This window comes from Eumetopias jubatus, unplaced genomic scaffold, assembly GCF_037043125.1.
Source record: "Eumetopias jubatus isolate StellerSeaLion01/CBP00866 unplaced genomic scaffold, mEumJub1_p1.0 scaffold_1, whole genome shotgun sequence".
Taxonomy (NCBI): domain Eukaryota; kingdom Metazoa; phylum Chordata; class Mammalia; order Carnivora; family Otariidae; genus Eumetopias; species Eumetopias jubatus.
Window position 1 is genome coordinate 204,708,743 of NW_028274807.1, and position 19,027 is coordinate 204,727,769.

At 55.3% G+C, this 19,027-nt stretch overlaps 1 protein-coding gene across 7 annotated transcripts in view; it reads left to right on the forward strand.

Moving 5' to 3' along the window:
- IL12RB1 (interleukin 12 receptor subunit beta 1) overlaps nt 1–19,027 on the forward strand; it is a 31,681-nt gene that overhangs the window by 10,461 nt on the left and 2,193 nt on the right. For 6 of the 7 annotated variants that reach the window (XM_028087077.2, XM_028087079.2, XM_028087078.2 and 3 more), the window contains exons 10-16: nt 1,158–1,325; nt 2,028–2,165; nt 2,534–2,695; nt 4,399–4,533; nt 5,452–5,557; nt 5,875–5,956; nt 6,748–10,980. In XM_028087077.2, the coding sequence (XP_027942878.1) occupies nt 1,158–1,325; nt 2,028–2,165; nt 2,534–2,695; nt 4,399–4,533; nt 5,452–5,557; nt 5,875–5,956; nt 6,748–7,098 (1,142 nt within the window). In that variant the 3' untranslated portion in view covers nt 7,099–10,980. Of the gene's footprint in view, nt 1–1,157; nt 1,326–2,027; nt 2,166–2,533; nt 2,696–4,398; nt 4,534–5,451; nt 5,558–5,874; nt 5,957–6,747; nt 10,981–19,027 lie in introns of those variants that run through there. The other variant, XM_028087084.2, reaches the window with a different exon arrangement.

Consider the following 19,027-nt stretch of genomic DNA (forward strand, 5'->3'; position numbering starts at 1 on the left):
CTCTTGTGACCGGCTTCTCTCACCCAGCGTCATGTTTTTGAGGTTCCCCCGTGTTGTAGCGTGTGTCAGGGCTTCACTTCCTTTTCGTGGCTGAGTAATGTTGCACTGTGCGGATAGACCACGTGGTGTTTATCTGTTTATCCATTAATGAACATTTGGGCTTTTTCCACCTTTCGGCAATTAGGAAGAGTGCTCACCACATATTTTTGCATTCGTTTTTTTGATTCTTAAAAAATATTGCCTCGAAACAGTGTTTATCATGATGACTGAGTTCTTTGGTGCCTCCAGTTTTGTGCCTGATGCGTGCCTCACTCACCTCACCCTGGTCCTGGGCCTACTGAGCACCCAGCAGTCCTGTGAGGACAGGGCTGGTACAGTGATGCCCATTTCAGAGATAAGACCGCTGAGGCTCAGAGAGGGAAAGCCCCTTGTCATGGTGGCACAGCCGCGAGTCTGTCAGCTCCTGGCCTGGTTTGGGTCATGGCCCCACTGTGTGACCGTGCACCAGTGGCTCTCCCTCTCTGAGCCTCAGTTTCTGTATGATTGGGGTGCTCACGGTCCCACTTTGTAGTAGAGTGGCGCCCGTCAAGCACTCAGCACCAGCCTGGCGCATACAGCTGGTGCTCAGTAAATGGTAGTTGTTGTCCCTGGAATTGGAAACAGTGCCCACCTCCCTGAGGTTGTCGCTGATGCCCTTGCTGGAGGGAGTGGGGAGAGATGAGCCCCTGGGGACCAAGTGGGTGTGCCCTCAGGCCTGGGAGGCCCATCCTGCCCCAGACCCACCGCCACTGGGGGAGGCAGGTGGTGGGGGGCCGGGCATCTGCTAGAGCAGGAGAAGCCCCCCCCCAGGCTGGTGGGGTGCGGGGGTGCGGTACAGGCAGCACTGATGGTGGGCGTTTTGGCAGGGAACTCACGGTCAGACCTACCTCATTCAAACCGCCCTTGCTAGCCTAACCCTGCCTCTGTGCCCGGTCCCCAGCCCGGCAGCCCCGGGTATTGAGGAGACAGAGCTAGATACAGAAACTCGCAGCCCTGTGCGGTTAGAGTTTGGCGAGAGGGTGGGATGGGGCTATAGGAGCCTTGGACTGGCGGGGTGGGGGGGGCGGGGGAGGGGAGTGGAGCTGCTGTTCTGATGTGCCTCTCTCATCTCCTTCCAGAACCAGGGGCTCTGAATATCACTGTGGGAGCCAACGGGACCACCATGCACTGGCCAGCCCAGGCCGGGGCCAAGGCATATTGCATTGAGTGGCAACCCCAGGGCCAGGACAGGAACCTTACCAACTGCACACTGACTCCACCCCAGGACCCGGACCCTACCGGAATGGGTACCGTAACATCAGTCACCCCGCCTCTGCCTCCTCCCTTAGAGCCCCCGGTTGGCTCCAACCTACAGGGGCCGTGCGTGTGAGGTGCCTGAGGCCCAGAGCGGTCTTGCTCCTTGCCCAAGGTCACACAGAGGTGGGAACAGGCTGAGGCTTGGACCCTGCCACCCATGTGGGTCTGAAGCCTCCTGCCAGTATCCCGAGGTGTCAGGGTTTATAGCCCCGGGCAGATTGCACCCCAAGAGGTAATGAGTGTCACATCCCAGGGTGTTTGTTAAACAGCCACCTGTGCCAAAGAAGGTGGCAGCTCACAAGATGCTGGTGGCAAATTAATGAGGCCTCTGGAGAAAAAGGGGGAACCTTAGAGCCCCGGCAGCCTCTCACTCTCCCACTTCCTACCCTGGGCCTGGCCAGGGCCCCCGGAAACCTCAGCCTCAGCCTGGCCCTTGAGGGGTTCCTAGACTAGGGAGACAAGAGCTGGATCCAGATGCACCTGGCCCCATAGAGTCCGGGCTGGGCTGCAGGTGGGAGATGGGCTATGGGGAGAATAAGGAAGGGATCTTGGAAGAGGGGACATTGGTGCAAGGGCTTTGAAGCATGAGCAGGAGTGCTCTAGAAGTTCCTGGCATGCGGTACAGCTAATGCAAAGAGGCGGAGGTGGTGATACAACCTATTTACCAGCCTGGGCCTTGTCAATCCTTCTAGCAACCTACAGCTGGAGCAGAGGATCTGGGGCAATGGAGCAGAAGGTGTGTTACCACATCATGATCTTTGCCTCTCCACGCCCAGAGAAGCCCATCTCGTGGTCCACAGTCTTGTCCACCTACCACTTTGGGGGCAATGGTGAGTAGCCCACACCTGCAAGGGTGGTCTCTCTGGAGGGCTTGGTGGTGGCCCTGGGTGTCGGGAGGAGGGAACGAACACTTAGAGGCACTTACTCTGGGTCAGGCCTTGGCCAGAAGCCAGACGTGCAGAAGTCCCAGGGGATCCCGAAGACTCCCCGCCCCGAGCGGCATTGCCCCATTTCATAGATAAGAAAAGTGAGTCTCAGAGAGGGGCAGCGATGGGGCCTGAGTCATGGAGCCGGGATTCAAACCCAGGCCCGCCTGACTCTGTCGCCAAGCTTCCCTGGGTCTCTGGACAGTGCCAGGCTGGGCAGGCAGGAAACGTTCAGCCGGTGCTCTTGGAATTGACCATGGCGATGGTGCTAGTTGCAGCCTCGGGGGCCGGACGCCCACAACACGTGTTGGTGAAGAAGCTCAGCCAGGACTCCGTGTCTGTGGACTGGACACCATCCCCGCTGAGCACGTGCCCGGGGGTCCTGAAGGAGTACGTCGTGCGCTACCAGGATGAGGAGGAAAACCTCACGTCTGGTACGTGAGGCAGCGCGGGCTGGGCGGGGGTAAGAGGGGGCCTGGGGCCGACGTCTGCCTTGCTAGGGGACCCTGAGCACCTCACTGGCCCTCTCTGGGCCTTGGTTTTCCCACCCATAAAACAAGGTTGTTCGACTCAGAGAGGCCGGACTGCCCTTTCCGGACCCCCAGGAGGGCCCAGTGGGCAGCAGCTGTGGGCTCATGATGGACTCCATGTATGGATGGCAACCCTTTGCGAATTGGCAACTCGACTTCCATGGAGCGGGATGATGGTGTCCATTTCACAGATGGGGAAACTGAGGCCTGGAGAGGGATTCCTGCCCAAGGGTTAAGCAAGCCTGGATTTGGGCTCAGTCAGGTGCCCCTTCCTGCCCCTTGGGAGGGAAAGAAAGCAAAACGTACAGGGCAAGTCTCACCAGTGCTGGGGTTTCCTGCCGTTTCACACACTGGGGGCCCCACCTTCCATGCGGGGAACGCGGTCTTTCAGATATGGCCTCACCCAGCCACCTCCTGCAGCAACAGGCCAGGCCAGCAAGACCTGCCTCTTCGTGTCTCCGCCTTCTCACCCAGCACCCAGCAGCCATCAAGGCATGAATGCCGGGGTGGGGGGGGGGCTTGCTGGGGGGAATCTTCTAGCATCAGAGACACAGACATCCTGCCATCCTCTTGATCAACCATTATTTAGAGGGGGCAAAGGAGGCCAAGTGGGGTTCAGTGTCTTATTCAGGGTGGTGCAGCTGGAAGCAGCCCTTTTACCAATTTGCCAAAAGTCAAAATGCTGAAGATGAATGCGCCAAATGCCCATTGGCCAAATTGACCAATCCCCCTCCCCCCGCTCCAATTTCTTTTGAAGAATATTCCTCTTGAATATATGTATATACGAATAATATAGACTTAGGGTTCTAGGAATTGTTTTCTGCTTGATAACAGCCAACAACTGTATTCTCATTTTAAGGATTTTTACGGAGAGCTTTATTTGTTAAAGCCATCCAATTCCACAGCGTGTGCTGAGGTCCTGCTGTGTGCTGAGGTTGTAGGGACACTGAGGAAGCAAGATAGGCAAAGTTAATGCTGATCTTCACCCTAAAGACGGGAAGGAGGAGAGGGAGGAAACCATGGGGATATCTGGGGAAAGGGTGAGCGAGGTAGAGGAGGCGGGACTGCCAGTGCAAAGGCCCTGAGGTGCAACTGAACCTTTAGGGAGCTTGGACAATGGGGCTGGGTCCGGAAGTGAGCAAGGAGCCAGCAGAGGTCAGAATTTGAGAAAGATAGCATCATTCACGAAATAGTTGGGGGAAGAATATTCTTCCAAATAAGCTGAGGTGAATGGGTGCATTCGGAGTTTTCAGCAGGGGTGCCTGGCTGGTGCAGTCAGTTAAGTGTCCCACTCTTGGTTTCAGCTCAGGTGGTGATCTCAGGGTCATGAGATTGAGCCCTGCCTCGGGCTCCACGCTCAGCGCAGAGTCTGCTTGAGATTCTCTCTCCCTCTCTCTCTGCCCCTCCTGCTCGTGCTCTCGCTCTCTCTCTAAAATAAATAAATCTTAAATTAAAAAAAAAAAAGAATTTTTAGCAAAATGTGCTTGAGTCCCCCCTACCACTCCCAGGGTGTGGCTGCCCAGCCAGGACCTGGGCATCCCACCCCTGAGCCTGGCCTCCTGGGAGTAAAGGAAGTCTGGGGACCCAGGGTTGCCTCCCTCCCACAGAGCTGCCCGTGAAGCCCACAGAGACCCAGGTCACCCTTGGTGGCCTTCGGGCTGGCACAGCCTACACCGTGCAGGTTCGCGCAGACACGGCGACGCTGCAGGGCGCCTGGAGCCAGCCCCACCCATTCAGCATCGGTGAGTAGGAGAGCAGGGCCTGGGTATGTACCCAGCATGCACTGCCCCATCCCAAGCCTCCACAAGCAGCCCCACCCTGGCCCTGCTCCCCATGTATCTCCCACAGAAGAAAGTCCCAGCCCACTCTGCTCCCCCCTCCTTGTGCAGTTTCCCCTCATGGACCTTCTCTCACACTCCCATTGCCTTACCCATGCAGGCCCCTCTGCCTGGGATGTTTGTTCTCCCCGCTAACTCCTATTCATCCTTAAAACTCAGCTCAAAAGCTTCCTCCTCCAGGAAGCCTTCCATGCTTTCCCCTGGGTGCCCGCCCCTAGTTGTGACAATCCTTCCTTCCTGGCCTGACACCTTGGGAGTGGGTGAGGGTGTCTGTGTCCAGGCTCTGCTCCCCCAGCCTGGGGGCTCCAGGGGAGGGGGAGGGGGAGGGGGCTGGGGGCCATTTGTTGAGTGAATGAATGAATGAATATGAATGAATGAGTGTCTCTTTTGTCACAAAGATAAGGAGGTGGGCTCCGCTGTCTTGGGGTGTGTGGCCGGAAGATATCTGGAAACCAAATGATCCCTGTTCCTGCCATGGTCCTTTCCTCTTGCCCTCATAGAGCAGTCTGGTCTCAAGAGAACCAGTGAGTCAGGCTTGGCGTGGGGTGGCAGGTCTGGGTCCAGGGGAGCAATCACGTGAGCACAACCTGTGGGCACGTGGAGCTACAGTGTCCTGAGCCCTGTGTGCCAGGCCTTTATCCTGCAGACGCGGGGCAAGTGGGTTCCCTGGCCTCCTGCTTCACACATGAGGAACCAGCCACAGAGGGAACCACGGTGTGCCATGGTCAGCAGCGAGTTGCTGGAGGGTCCAGCCCTCCCAGCTCCCTTCCCTGTGAGAGGCAGCAGGTGTCCCTCCCCCAACTCAACCTCTCCCACTCCCAGAAGTCCAGGTTTCCCGGTTGTTCGATTTGTCCATACTCCTCGTGTCTCTGGGGAGCTTCGCCAGCATCCTTCTCCTGGGCGTCATTGGGTACCTCAGCCTGAACAGGTAATTTGCACCATCCCCCCCGAGATGATCCGTAATGGCAATAGTGATCATAGTCACTGCTCACACCGAGTCGGTATTTGTGCCCAGTTTACAGATGAGGAAACTGAGGCCCAGAGAGTCAGGCCCAAGGTATCCTGTAGTGGGGGCAGAGCTGGGATTTGAACCCAGGTCTGTCAGACTCCCGCACCCCCCACCCCCAATCCACATCCATTCTCCCTTTATAACCTAGCAGAGATGAAAAGAGTAAGTCAGAACAATTAAAAAGTAAGAACAGAGAGAAAACACTGCTCCTCTGACCAGCTGCCTTCCCTCCCCAGGGCTGCGCGGCACCTGTGCCCACCCCTGCCCACACCCTGCGCCAGCACTGTGGTCGAGTTCCCTAGCAGCCAGGGCAAGCAGGTAAGGGCTCCTTTTCTAATTTAAAGTCCTATTTCTTGGGTCTATATTCTGGGCAAGAGTAATGGCCATGCATTAACTCATTTTATTCTCCCCTAACCACTGACACAGGGACTCCAAAAACCTGTCCTATTTCACAGATAGGCAAGCAGAGGCCCAGACAGGAACCTCCTGTGGGTCATTTCCTAGCAGTAGAAACAACCTAAAGCGGCCTCAACAAAACAGAAACCTGATGGGGGATGGGGGGGTGGATTCCCCAGATGGTGGGCTTCAGGCATGGCTAGGTCTAGGAATCCAGAGACTGGGCATCCATTTGTCTGGACTGCTGTTCTGCCTGCAGGCTTCCCTCCCACTCAGGCTCAGCCTTTCCCCAGTGGAAGAAGGGTGTCCATTTTCCCCGTTCACTTTAGCAAAAGTTTCAGGGCCATCACAGATAGGTCTAGCGCAGGTCACATGCTCATCCCTGAGCCTATTGTGGATATCAGGGGCTGGAGTGCTCTGATTGGGTGGGCCAGGTCACATGTCCATCACTCAACTTGTGGTGGGGCCAGTGCCCAACCACATCAACAGTGAGAAGAGGAGCAATAATTTCCCAAAGAGAAAGGGGGTGTGTGTGAGGGTGGGGGCAGGGGGGCTTCCTAAAAGGGGCTGAAGGGGGAGTGTCATTGAGGCAGAGCTGATCCTCAAATTTTTAGGGATTTGAGGGAATTAAGCCAGCAGGAACCTGATCTGCTCCCTATGTGGTTGGAAAATAGGGCCCTGTCCTTAGCCTTGACCCCACCCTTCCTATCTAGGCTTGGCAGTGGACAAGCCCCGCAGACTTCCCAGAGGAGGTGTCCCTGAAAGAGGCCTTGGTGGTGAACATGTCCTGGGAAAAAGGTGAGGGAACTGACCTGGACACACCTGCTGGGGAGGTGAAGACACAGCTGCTTCGGGGCACTCCTGAACTGGCCTTGGACACAGAGCTGCCCCTGGAGGACAGGAGACAGGTGCAAAGCCACCCCGAGTCTCGGGCTCTGGGGCCGGGCAGGCAGGAGGGTCTGGAGGGCAACCCTGCCCAGGTGGCTGGACTCTCACCGCCCTTGGGAGACCTGATACAGACCCCCATATTCAGTGGCCCTTCGCATGTGGGCCCGGAGGCCTGAGGGAGAGAGGGGAAAATCGGCCTCCTCCTTCAGGCAGGAAGACGGAAGGGGGCTGATTATTAAGCAAACATTGCATACCCAGCCTGTTCCGTCTAGACACTCACGTGATGTCCTGATTCCCCGTAACCACCTCGAGAGGTACATGGCTATTCTATTTTACAGATATGACCACTGAGGCTCAGAGAGAGCAAGTGGCTAGCCTGAAGCTAGGGTAGCGCAGGCAGGAGTCAAACCTGGGCCGAGTGACCCCGTTTCCCCGTCGTGGCCCCTCCCCTCCGGCCAGCACAGGTTGCGCCACGCCCGTGGTGGGACCTCTAGGAAGCACCATGAAAAGGAAGCTGCCACACCCCCTGACACCCATGGGGAAGGGACAGAACTTTTCAGGGTAGAATAGATTGGAGGGGGGCCCAGAGGGGGCTCATGCCGATCCCAGGACCCTAGGCTGGATGCTGTGTCCCAGGAGCACTTGACGGGGAGTCCGGGCACAGAGCTCCTGCTGCACTGCAGGGTCCAACCCCGGAGGAGGATCGAGTCGTGGGAAAACAAGTGGGGCCTTAAGCGTTCGGAGGGAGGTGCTGGCCCCTCCTCCGCCTCAGTCTCCTCCCCCGTAGAATGGGGGTGAGGATAATATTGAACTCGCAGGTCTGTCAAGAGGGGTCTACGGCTTAATAAATGGGCCTTCTGTTGGGTAACCCTCCCCTGGCTGAAGCCTGCACGGACTGTTCAAAACTCCCCAGTAGGGGAGTTCATTCATTCATTCCACACGCATTTATTCATCTCTCCCTCTGGGCGCCCTCAGGAGCACCCGGTCTGGGGGAAACAGAACGGGATGATCACTCGGAGCTCTGCAGAGTCAGGAAGGGGCAAGGGGAGCGAAGGCCCGAGGGGGAGTGGGATTTGGTCCCCCCCAAAACAGGAGCTTTGGTTCTTCCCCCAGCTCCGCCCCTCTTAGTGGTCCATCGGTTCTCCGCCCAGGGCTCAGTTCAGGAATTGGGGTTCCCCCTTTCTCCTGACACCCAACGCCCCACAGCAGGAACGCGTGCCCCCCCATTCGCACCCGGAATCTGCCCTTCTCCAGTCCCCTCCCTCCCCGCATTGTTAAACGAGTCGTCTCGGATTCCCCCCATGGCCACCAGGTGGCAACAGCAACACGTGTCTCCCAGGCCTAGACGGGGTGCGGGGGGAACCCCCCCCCCGCCGCCTGCTGCGGAGTTTGCAAAACAGACTTTTCCGGTGTTAAGTGGGGGCGGGAGGGGCAGGGAGGGGTGGAGATTAGAACCCAGAGCCACTGGGTTGTGGCAAAAGGACCTGAAGCCTCTGGGTGAGAGGGGTCTGGCTCCACAGGCTGGGAGACTAGAGGTCCAGGCCCCGCCCCTTTGGGGGGCCCCAGTTTCCCATATATGCATCTAGATGGGGAGACAGAAGCCTTGGCCCTAATGACTGCTACCTGTTCCGCGCACGCTCCCTTCCTTGAATTTGCCACCTCCCTGCCAGGCAGGCCTTCCCTTGAGAATCAGTTCTCATTTTTTGGTGGCGGGACCAAGTGGGCAGACAGGAACGGATGCTGGGTCAGCGGCCTCGTAATAAAGACCTGAGTAAAAAAGCCCCCGGCTCAGAGCTACCCCCTCAAGTCCAGGACCCCACACCCACGCCTACCGTCCCTGTAAAACCTCCAGGAAAGCTAAAAGCCCCCACGTAGGCTGCCCCAGTCCTGGGCCCACACAGAACAACAGAACCCTGTTTGGTGGCCCCTGAAGTTAACAAACCCACACCTAGGCACAGACCCCTGCGTACAAGGAGTAGGAGATAGACATTTATTTAGCACCATCTGGAACTCTTGCTGCTGTGAATGGAAAAGATAGACACCTTGCTTCCACTTGGGCGGCGGGGAGGCTGAAACTGCCTTGGGAAATCTGAAGCTTTCAGGGAGGACAGCAGCCCAAACAGATGGCTCCCTTGTCCCTGGATCCAGCCATGCCTGAAGCCCACCATATATATATATATATATATATACCGAGGAGATACCCTTCTGGGTCTCTGTTTGCCTGCCTATATAATAGGAAGGGGTTCAGAGCACTGGTTTGGGGTTCCTACCTCAGTAGGTTGAGCAACCCTGCTTAGCGGGGCCCTGGCCCCCCGTTTTTTGAGCACCCGCTGTGTACTCACTACTCTAGGGTCTGAATATCCTTCCCTCAGCTCCTCCCAGAAGCTCCAGGAGTCAGGACTGTAGTAGACCCCATTTCACATCTGTATTCATTCCTTGATTTGTGAAGTCAGTGTTGAGCACCTACTGTATGCCAAACCCTGTCCTATACGGGTCGGAATCAGTTCTGTCATGAGGGGCTTCTGGTGGGCTGAGGAAGGCAGACGCTAATCTAATCACCAATAACCCCGAGAGAGTGACGAGCGAAAGTGTGAACAGTGGGTGAGAGAGAGCTTCCTGGAGGGGGTGATATCAAGATGGTGAGGGGAGGCCAGCAAAAGAGACAGCAAAGGCCCTGAGGCAGATGTGGTTGATGGGGGAGTGAGTGAGCCAGGGGGATAGAGGCCACTATTGGGGCCGAGGGAGTTTATTCCTAGGCTGGCGGTGGGGGGGGGGGGGCCTGGAGCAGGATTGTTGAGGCCCAATTTGTGAGTTGTTCAAAGATTCTTCCTGCTGCTGTTCACAGGAGCAGGACTCAGCCTTACTGGCCTCAGGGTTCTGGTCTGTAAAATGGATAAGGAGGCCTCTCCAGAGCCCTTGGCCCCTTCTCACTCCCTCTCCTCTGTCTCTATCTCTCTTAAGTCTTATCAGAGAGAGAGGCTGCCTCAGTTTACCTCCCCAGATACCTCCCTCCTCTATTTCTCCAGTGGCCTCTGCGTTTGGTCAGAAACATTGTCTCTGTCTCTGCCCTCGAGCCAGGATGGGGCTGCGGTATCAGCGGCCCCTGGGGACCCTGGGCTGTGGGAGATGACACACAGGACAGCCATGGCCTGGTGTCTCACACGTAACTGCCGGAGCCCTGCAGATGACAGGGATGCCCTGCCCCCAACTGTGCGCCTTTGTTCATTCCTCCTTTTTTGTTTTTCCGTGGTTTTTTTGTTTTTTTAGAGATATCCACATACCATACAAATCACCCTTGCAAAGTGAACAATTCCGTAGCATTTGATGCATTCACAACGTTGTGCAACCACCACCTTTGTCTAATTCCAGAACATTTTCATCACCTCAAAAGGAAACCCTGTGCCCACGAGCAGTCACTCCCCCTCCCGCCACCCCAGTCCCTGGCAACCACCAATCTGCTTTCTGTTTCTATGGATTGGCCTGTTGGGACATTTCCTATCCAGGGGATCACACAGCACATGGCCTTTTGTGTCTGTTCTTTTGTGGAAGAAACAGCATCATGTTTTTGAAGTTCATCCCCATTGTAGCATGAATCAGAACCTCATTCCTTTTTATGGCTGAATAATATTCCACTGTGGGGATGGATCGCTGTTTATTTCTTCATTCATTCCTTGGTGGGCACCCCCGGGGGGTTCCACCTTCTGGAGATTGTGAGCAGTCATTTCCGCTGCTGTGAGTATGGTTTACAGGCTTTGGTGTGAACACCTGTTTTTAATTTTCTTAGTACTAGCCTAGGCGTACAAATGTTGGGTCATAGGGTAATTCTGTGTTTAACTTTCCTTCTCGAGGTGCTGCCGATTCCCATCAGCAATGTGTGAGGGTTCAGATTTCCCCACATCTTCATCAATACCTGTTATTTCCCATTTGGGGGGCGGGGAGCCATCCTAGGGTGGGGTGGTGTCTCACTCTGGTTTGATTTGCCTTTCCCTGAGGACTGCTGGTGTTGAGCACCTTTTCGTGTGCTTATTGGCCATTTATTATATCTTTGGAGAAATCTCTATTTGAATCCTTTCCTTATTTTTAATTGGGTTATTTATCTTTTTTATTATTGAGTCCTAAGAGGTCTTTATATAGTCTGGATATTGATCCCTTGTCAGAAGATTTGTAAATATTTTCTCCCACTCTGTAGGCTACCTCTTCACTGTCTTAAGAGTGTCCTTCTAGACAAAAAAAAAAAAACAAAAAAAACAAAAAAACACTTTTTTTTTTTAATTTGATGGAGACCAATTTACGTGTTCCTTTGGTTGCTCGTGATTAGGTGTCATACCCAAGAATGCGCCTGGTCCTCGCGCATCTCTCCCATACTTCTGCCCCCGGCGTCTCCCTCTGGTCCGCAACCCCCCTCCCACTGGCGCTGGGGCATCTGCGCCCTAGTCCCCCAACCAGGAGGCCTCCCGGGCAGGCACCCAGCCGCCTCCATCAATGTTTCATAACGAACGGAGCGCACGGAACCTTGGCACTGACGTGGGAAACCCCGCCCGGAACCATCTGCCCCTTGGCGCCCCCTGTGGCCACGCGTGGGGGTCGCGACCGCGCTGGGCCCCACTGTCCCGGTGGACCAAGCAAGACCCGGGCGGGGTGGGGGTGGGGGGAGACGGCACTTGCTGGCCCCCGTGCTGGGGCGAGGGCGTGGGTCGCGCCCTGAGTCCTCCCCACCCTGGCCGGGAGCTGCTCCTGGCTCCCCGCCCGCCCTGGGCTGACCCTGCCGGCGGGAACCGCCTGCTACCGCGGGGCCGCTCCTGCCGAAACCAAAACACCCAGGAGGAGGGAAGAAAAACACTCCGGGAGGGCTGGTGGGGGAAGGGGGCAGTTGCCCATGTGCCTTCGGGTGGGGGTTGGGGGGAGGGTCACACCGTCTGCGCACAAACATCTCGCGGATCCGGGGCTGCCCTGGCTCCGCACCACCACCCCCATCCCCAGCTGGCTGTGCAGCCTGGGGCGCTCTGAGCCTCAGTTTCTCCATGGGTGAAATGGGTGGGGGAGAGGGAGCAAGGTGAAGCTGTCGCTAACGTCATCCACGATAATATTCAGGTCGTGGTTTGTAGGCGCCTGGGTGGCTCAGTCAGTTAAGCGTCAGCCTTCGGCTCAGGTCGTGATCCCAGGGTCCTGGGATCAAGCCCCGCATCGGGCTCCCTGCTCGGCGGGAAGCCTGCTTCTCCCTCTCTCTCTGCTTCTGTGCTCTCTTCTCTTTCAAATAAATAAATAAATACAAAAAAACCTTAAAAAAAAAAAAAGCCATGGTTTGCTCAAGAGCGCACAGAGATTTAATGCTCCACTCGGGAGCTGTTCTGGTCCAGGGATCAGGGGGGCTAATCCTGAGCCCCCAGCTTCCCATGGATTTGCAGGGCGGGGGTGGGGGGGGCTGTGTCTCCCTGACTGCATCCCCCTCCATCCTTCCCGTTTCTCTCCCTTTCTCTCCCGCCTCATCTCTCTCACTCCCTGTCTCTCCCTCAAGCCTGCCTGAGGATCTTCCAGACTACCCCTGAGCCAGCTGGGGGGTGGGGGTGGGGGTGTCAGTCTAGGTGCCTTCTGAAAGCCCAGATCCTAATGTCCCTGCATCTGTCCCCACTGTGGCCTCGGGGGTGGCTCCAGGAAGCCTGGGGCCCTCACTTGCTGTCCAGAAGACAGACCTGTCCAGAAGACAGACCCAAACTGCGGAAGAATCCCTCTCAAACCTCAGTAACCCAGCAGCTCAACATCCACAGTCTCACAATGCAGCCACACACACACACACACACACACACCCCTCCCCGCCGCCACGTTTTTAGATGGGGAAACTGAGGCCGGTATCACGACGAGTCTCATCCAGAGCTTCCAGCCCCAGGGGCATCACTAGTCATTCTGGTCCAGCCACCAGGCTCCATGGCTTCAGACTGCGCTCCAGTCTGCTGTCCCCTGGGCTTGACCCATAAATAGTTACTGCAAATGCTTCCACCCAGGGAAGGCTGGGCAACGACACTCTCACCTCCCCGAGCTGGTTTCCCAGTGGCTGTGGTCTGGCGGGTGGCCCAAGTCATGTCCCAGTGGCATTGGAGGCTGCCTGGTGCCAGCCAGGAGTGGGGCTGGAGGCAGGGTCTAAGGGGGAGCCTCTAGCCCATGAAGCACCTCATTGGCCCCACTCCCTGCCTTTCATCCTAACTGTGGGGGTGGGGGCACAGGAAGGGGGTCTCAGGCTGAGGGTCCCTTCTTCAGGAAACCCCCAGACCCCTGGGGACCCCCAGCTCTGGGTACCTCCTTCTGGCCTGGACTCTATGGAACTACGAAAATTTAGGCCTGAACCTTCCCAACCTGGGACCTTGGACTTCTCCCCACACAGGCAGGAACCTGAAAAGGTGGCTAAGAATGAATGAACGAAAGAGTGAACAATCCTACAACCACAGATACAGAAGGCCATACAGATCGAAACCTGAACTCTTAGCACACCCCGGGGGGCTCCCACCCTAGCCCCCATCTGATGGGGGTACTAAATAATACATTCTAGGGTGGGACATTTGATGCTGCTGCCCCACCCCCCAACCCCCAGGAATCCCAACAATAGGGTCTGGAGCCTGACGTCCTGGGTTCGATTCCCCCCTCTGCTGCTCATCAACCTGCATGACCACTCTGTCTCTCTGGGCTTCAGTTTCCCCTTCTGTAAAACAGAGATTGTGCCCTGGTCTCAGAGTCGCTGAGGGGAGTAAATGAACCTGTGTGAAGCTGGGTCAGGCCTATTGTCAACCATAAGTGGTGAGCGTCTTCCCTCTGACAAGACTGAAATTACAGAGGAAATCAGAGATGGAGCTATGGTGTTTGTATCAGGCGGAGGCTGACTGGCCTGGTGAGTCAGGGGAGGCCCCGAGTGTCCCTCCCAGACTCTGACCATCTCTTAACTTCTTGCTGTCACTTTCAGTCTCTCTTTTACCTAGATCCCTCTGCCCCCAGATCCTCACTTTACCTCCCTGTGATGAGGGATCAAACAGACATCCTTGACTCTCTTCTCCATTCTCCAGCAAAACTGCTCTTGAACCTGACCCATTCTCCCTACTTGGTCCAGCCCCAGTATCTATTCCTGGGACCAGCACAGGCACTGCCTCCCCGGTCTCCTTGCTTCTGCTCTCAGCCCCCATAGAATCTTCCCTTTGTGGTGGCCGGAATCAGACTTGTCCTTCCTCTCTCCAGAACCCTCTATGGCTCCCATCTTCCTTAGGGTAAAAGCCAAAGTCCACCTTGTAGCTACAGGACCCTGCTGGTCTTGCTGTTTCCCACCTCCCAGCCCCACCCCAGGATGTTGCCAGAGGCGCTTCGTCTCTTTGCAAGAAAGAATTCAAGGAGAGGGGCGCCTGGGTGGCTCAGTCGTTGAGTGTCTGCCTTCTGCTCAGGTCATGATCCCAGGGTCCTGGGATCCAGCCCTGCATCAGACTACCTGCTCAGTGGGAAGCCTGCTTCTCCCTCTCCCACTCCCCCTGCTTGTGTTCCCTCTCTCTCCGAGTCTCTCTCTGTCAAATAAATAAAAAAAAGAATTCAAGGAGAGACCAGACAACGATGGAGTGGTGCAACAAGGAACATAGAATTTAAGCGAAAGTACACTCTCTGAGATGTGAGAGCAGGCAAGCTCAAGGGAGAGCTCTTGGGCCTGGGGTTTGGTCTCTATGCTTTGCTGACAGTTGTTAACTAAGGGGTGGAATATTTATTTCTTGGGGAGGAGAGGTTTTGGGGAGCAGGGTTTTGCGCTTTTTTCTTTTTCTTTGTCTTGGGCCCGTCTAGTTCGATCTGGCTTTTTGTGGCTTTGTTTTGGAGAGGGGCCAGGACAGACCTCTGACTTTCCAGATAGCTGACCATGACTCACACTTTGCTGGCCTCCAGGCATCCTGTTAAAGCCTAACTAGCCGCCTACTCTAACACAATCCTTACTCCACTTGGTCCGCATTGACCTCCTGGAAACTCTTCCACATCCGGCACACTCCTGCCCCAGGGCCTTTGCACAGGCTGTGCCTCTGCCTGGGTCAGTCTTTCCCAAGACACCTGCATGTCTCCAGCACCTCCTTCTATTCAAGTCTCAGCTCCGATATCTGCTCACACTGCCCTTCTTTTTCTCTTGCCATCAACAGTCTGTTTTGTTCACAGCCATGCCAAACCAATGCGCTTAATCATTGTACTCACAAACAATCATATTTGTAACAAGAGTCGTTTACCAGGCGCTTACTGTGTGCCAGGCCCTGGGCCGGGGGTATGGGGACATAGCTGAGGACAACTGAGACATATCCCTGCCCTGGTGGGACGTATGGCCTGGGGGCAGGGAGGGAGATGGACAGAATGAATAAAATAGGCCATGTGGCCAGATGCAGCAGAGAGAGGGTCTTTTCCCCCATCAGCCTCCTGGAAGAGGTGGGTGGCATTGAGGCCCGAGGCCCGAGCTCCGAGCTCCGAGATGAGAATGAGGTTTCTTTGTGGGGAGGAGGTGTAGGGAGGTGATGTGGGGAGGACAGCAAGCCTGGACTCATGGGGCCCCCGGGGGGGGGCACGGGGAGGGGGTTGCTCTTCACGTTCAGAGCAACGGGCACCCTGGGACGTCTCAAGGCAGGTGACAGGATTTGATTCATGTCTCCCAAGGGAAAGAGCAGCTGTGTGGGTCTCCCCAGTTCACAGATGGGGAAACTGAGGCTCAGGGAGGTGGTGAATTCACTTACCCAGCATCTCCGAATTCAGTATCTCCAACCAGGAGCCTGCAAATCCCTCCCTTCCCCCTACCTAGTGCCGCCCAGTTGCAGGCAGGTAAACTGAGGCACAAAGGTGCCGTCACTTCCTAAGGTCCCCGGGAACACAGTCAGCCCTCCTCCACTCGCCTTGCCCCTCCCCGATGCAGCCTCACTGGGGGACTTTCTCACAGGGAGGAAATAGCAGCGGCTGGTTTCACAAGTGGGTGGCCAAAGCCTCAGTACCAGTTTCGGTTTGCAGATAGCGTCTGGCTCCAACCGCCTGCCCGCCTGGCTGCCCACCGCAGCCACGGCCCGGGAAGGCCTGCCGCGCCACCGTCTGCCTGCGAGATGGCTCAACAACCGGGCAGCTCCGGTGAAGCCGCGCAACCCGGGGCTGGAGCGGGGAGGGGCGGTCAGGGGTCTGCGGCCCACGTGGGCGGTGGAGCCAGGGGCCGGGGAGTGCGGGGAGTGCGGGGAGGGCCCCGAGCCATCCTCCCCACTGAGCTTGGATCACTCATTCAATCAACAGGCAACAATTACTTCATGCTTTGTTGAATTAGCACATTTTATTCTCCCAGGGAGCATGTATTAAGTGCTTACTGTTTGGCCGACTGTGTCCCAGGTGCTGGCTCATTTGATCACCCCCCACAGCCCCGTAGAAGGCAATGTGTGAGATTCCTGGGGCTGCTGGAACAAATGCCCATGAACCCTGCCTGGGTTTAAACCAACTTCTTCTCACACAGTCCGGGGCTGGGGTGGGGGATGGGGTGGGGCAGCGGTCTGGAATCAAAGCGGTCGCCAGGTGTGTTGCTCCTGGGGACTCAGACAGAAAGCCCATTCCAGGCCTCTCTCCCGGCTTATGGTGGCTTCCAGCAGCCCGTGGGGTTCCTTGGCTTGTGGCTGCATCACCCGGATTTCTGCCTCCAACTCCACATGGGCTTTGTCTCTCTCTTTCTCTTCTCTGTCTTTCATAAGATACCCCGTCATTGCATTTAGGGTCCCCGGAGTCCAGGATGATCTTGTCTCCAGATCCATAACTCATGACATCTGGAGGGACCCTTGTAAAAACGGGACCAAATAAATTTGAAGATCTAATTGGACTTATCAAGCCATGCATGCATGGGGCAGCATCGCACCTTGCAAGTAGAGGGGAGCTCAGAGGAGCTGTACAAAACGGAAGGTTTTTACCGGAAGGAGGATGGGGTAAGACAGTTATCAGCAAAAGAAAAGAAAGGGTTATTCCATGCAGGGCCACCTTCCCTTAGGGAGAACAGCAGGGGGACTGGTTAGGTGGATTATCTCTTCTTCCCTTGCGGGGTGGGATGGAGAGGGCCCACATGTCAGATAGCTCACTGGTGCTGATCAGAAAATTCCCGGCTGACTGGTTAAGACTTACATTCTGGGGGAGGTTGAAACTGCAATTAGGTTAGGTATTAAGGCCCTTTGTGGTGACTTGGCTGAGGTGAAACCATTTTGGGCCTGTGGTTTTCTTTTTAACACTCTTTAAGGTCATGTTCCAAGGTTCTGGGTAGACATTGGGGGCCACCATCTAACATTCTCCAGGCAGGTATTATCAGTTCTACTTTAGGGGAAACTGAGGCACAGAGAGATCAGGTTGCTGATCTGAAGGGCTAGGACTTAAACCCTGGCTGTCGGGAGCCTGAATCTATTCACTTCACTGCTCTGTAATCACCTATCTACTGTGGGCCAAATCTTTGCCAGAAGCTGGGGACACAGAGGCAAACAAGAATTGGCAGCATCAGGGACATGACCTGTGAACCTCAGGCTGATGGATGTTCAGTGTGTTAGGGTGTGATCCTAAGATCAAGGGTCCCCCGAAGTGGGCTGCATGGTGTCCTCCAAAAGACATATCCACCCAGAACCCTGTGAATGTGACCTTATTTGGAAATAGGGTCTCTGCAGATGTCATTAAGGTAAGGATCTCGAGATATGATCATCCTGGATTAGGGTGGACCATAAATCCAATGATAAGTGTCCTTATAAGATAAGAGAAAGGTGGGGGAAGATCTGAGACCAGAGAAGGCCAGGTAAAATGAAAGCAGAGACTGGGGCCAAAGACTGAGTTTTTGGTATGAAGTGATGTAAGGACCCAGGTGAATTGTTTTCAACATGGACTCTCACTTCAGAGATTCTTTTATAGAATAGTCTCCCTTCCCCAACTGCTGGGATAGACCTTCTCCATCTTGCAGCAAATTCCTGACCTGCACAGGGTGTCTGTGGGCATTTAATTCCAGTCCATTGGTCAACCTGTCTCTCCCTGTGCCAATATCCCTCTGACTTAATTGCAAGCTTTGTCATGGGTTCCCATATCTGGTAGGACAGGTAACACCACCTGTTCTGTGTAAGTATTCTATTTGCAATTGTCAGCTCTTCCAGGTAAATGTTTGAATCATCTTATCAAGTTCCCGAGGGAAAACCCTTGCTGTGACTTTGATTGAGATGGTGTTAAAAGTTCAGATGGGGGAAAAAAACCCAAACTTTCAGATGGGGAGAATCAGCATCCTTTGAGCCTTAGCCTCCCCATCCATGAATATGGTACATCCACCATCCCTGTTGCTTCCTTGGGATCTCTCTCTCTCTTTCTTTTTAAAGAATTTTATTTATTTATTTGAAAGAGAGAGAGAACATGAGCAGGGAGAGGGGCAGAGGGAGAAGCAGACTGCCCACTGAGCAGGGAGCCTGATTCTCGGGCTCGATCCCACGACCCTGGGATCATGACCTGAGCCGAAGGCAGACGCTTAACCGACTGAGCCACCCAGGCACTCTCCTTGGGATCTTTTAAGACAGCCATTTCTGTTTCCCTGAGGGGTTGAGAACACCACTTATTTCATTTATTTCTCTTTCCCATGTAGGGAGTCCTCCAACTGACCTTCTGTTTCACCAGGTTATCACTTCCCCCACTACATTCCTGGTATCACTGAGTTGCTTTGTTTGTTTGTCTGTTTTTGATTGGACCCATTTTCACATGGCCAGCATCTTCCCTTGTCGATTTGGGGGGTGCATATCAAGTTCATTTAAGCTCCTGGCCTATCTGTCCTCCTGTTCTCACTCTTGATGGAGGCCACGTTCAGAGACTTGTCCTGGTGAAATGATGGGTTTCTCCAGATCTGGTCGTTTGGATTCCAGCCCATTTCCTCAGGGACATCAATGATAAGGCCAGCCCCAGTCCCCCAGTCTCGGGGGATGGGATGAGAGCCCAGGTCCCCTAAAACTCAGGCCATTACTTCTCACTCCTCCTCGTTCCCTCTGTCTGACCTTCCCCCGCCCAGCCTTTCCCAGGAAGGCAGCTCATAGGACGGTGGTCACTCTGTATATTGCAACTGACACCCCAGGGTGAGGAAAGAGGCAT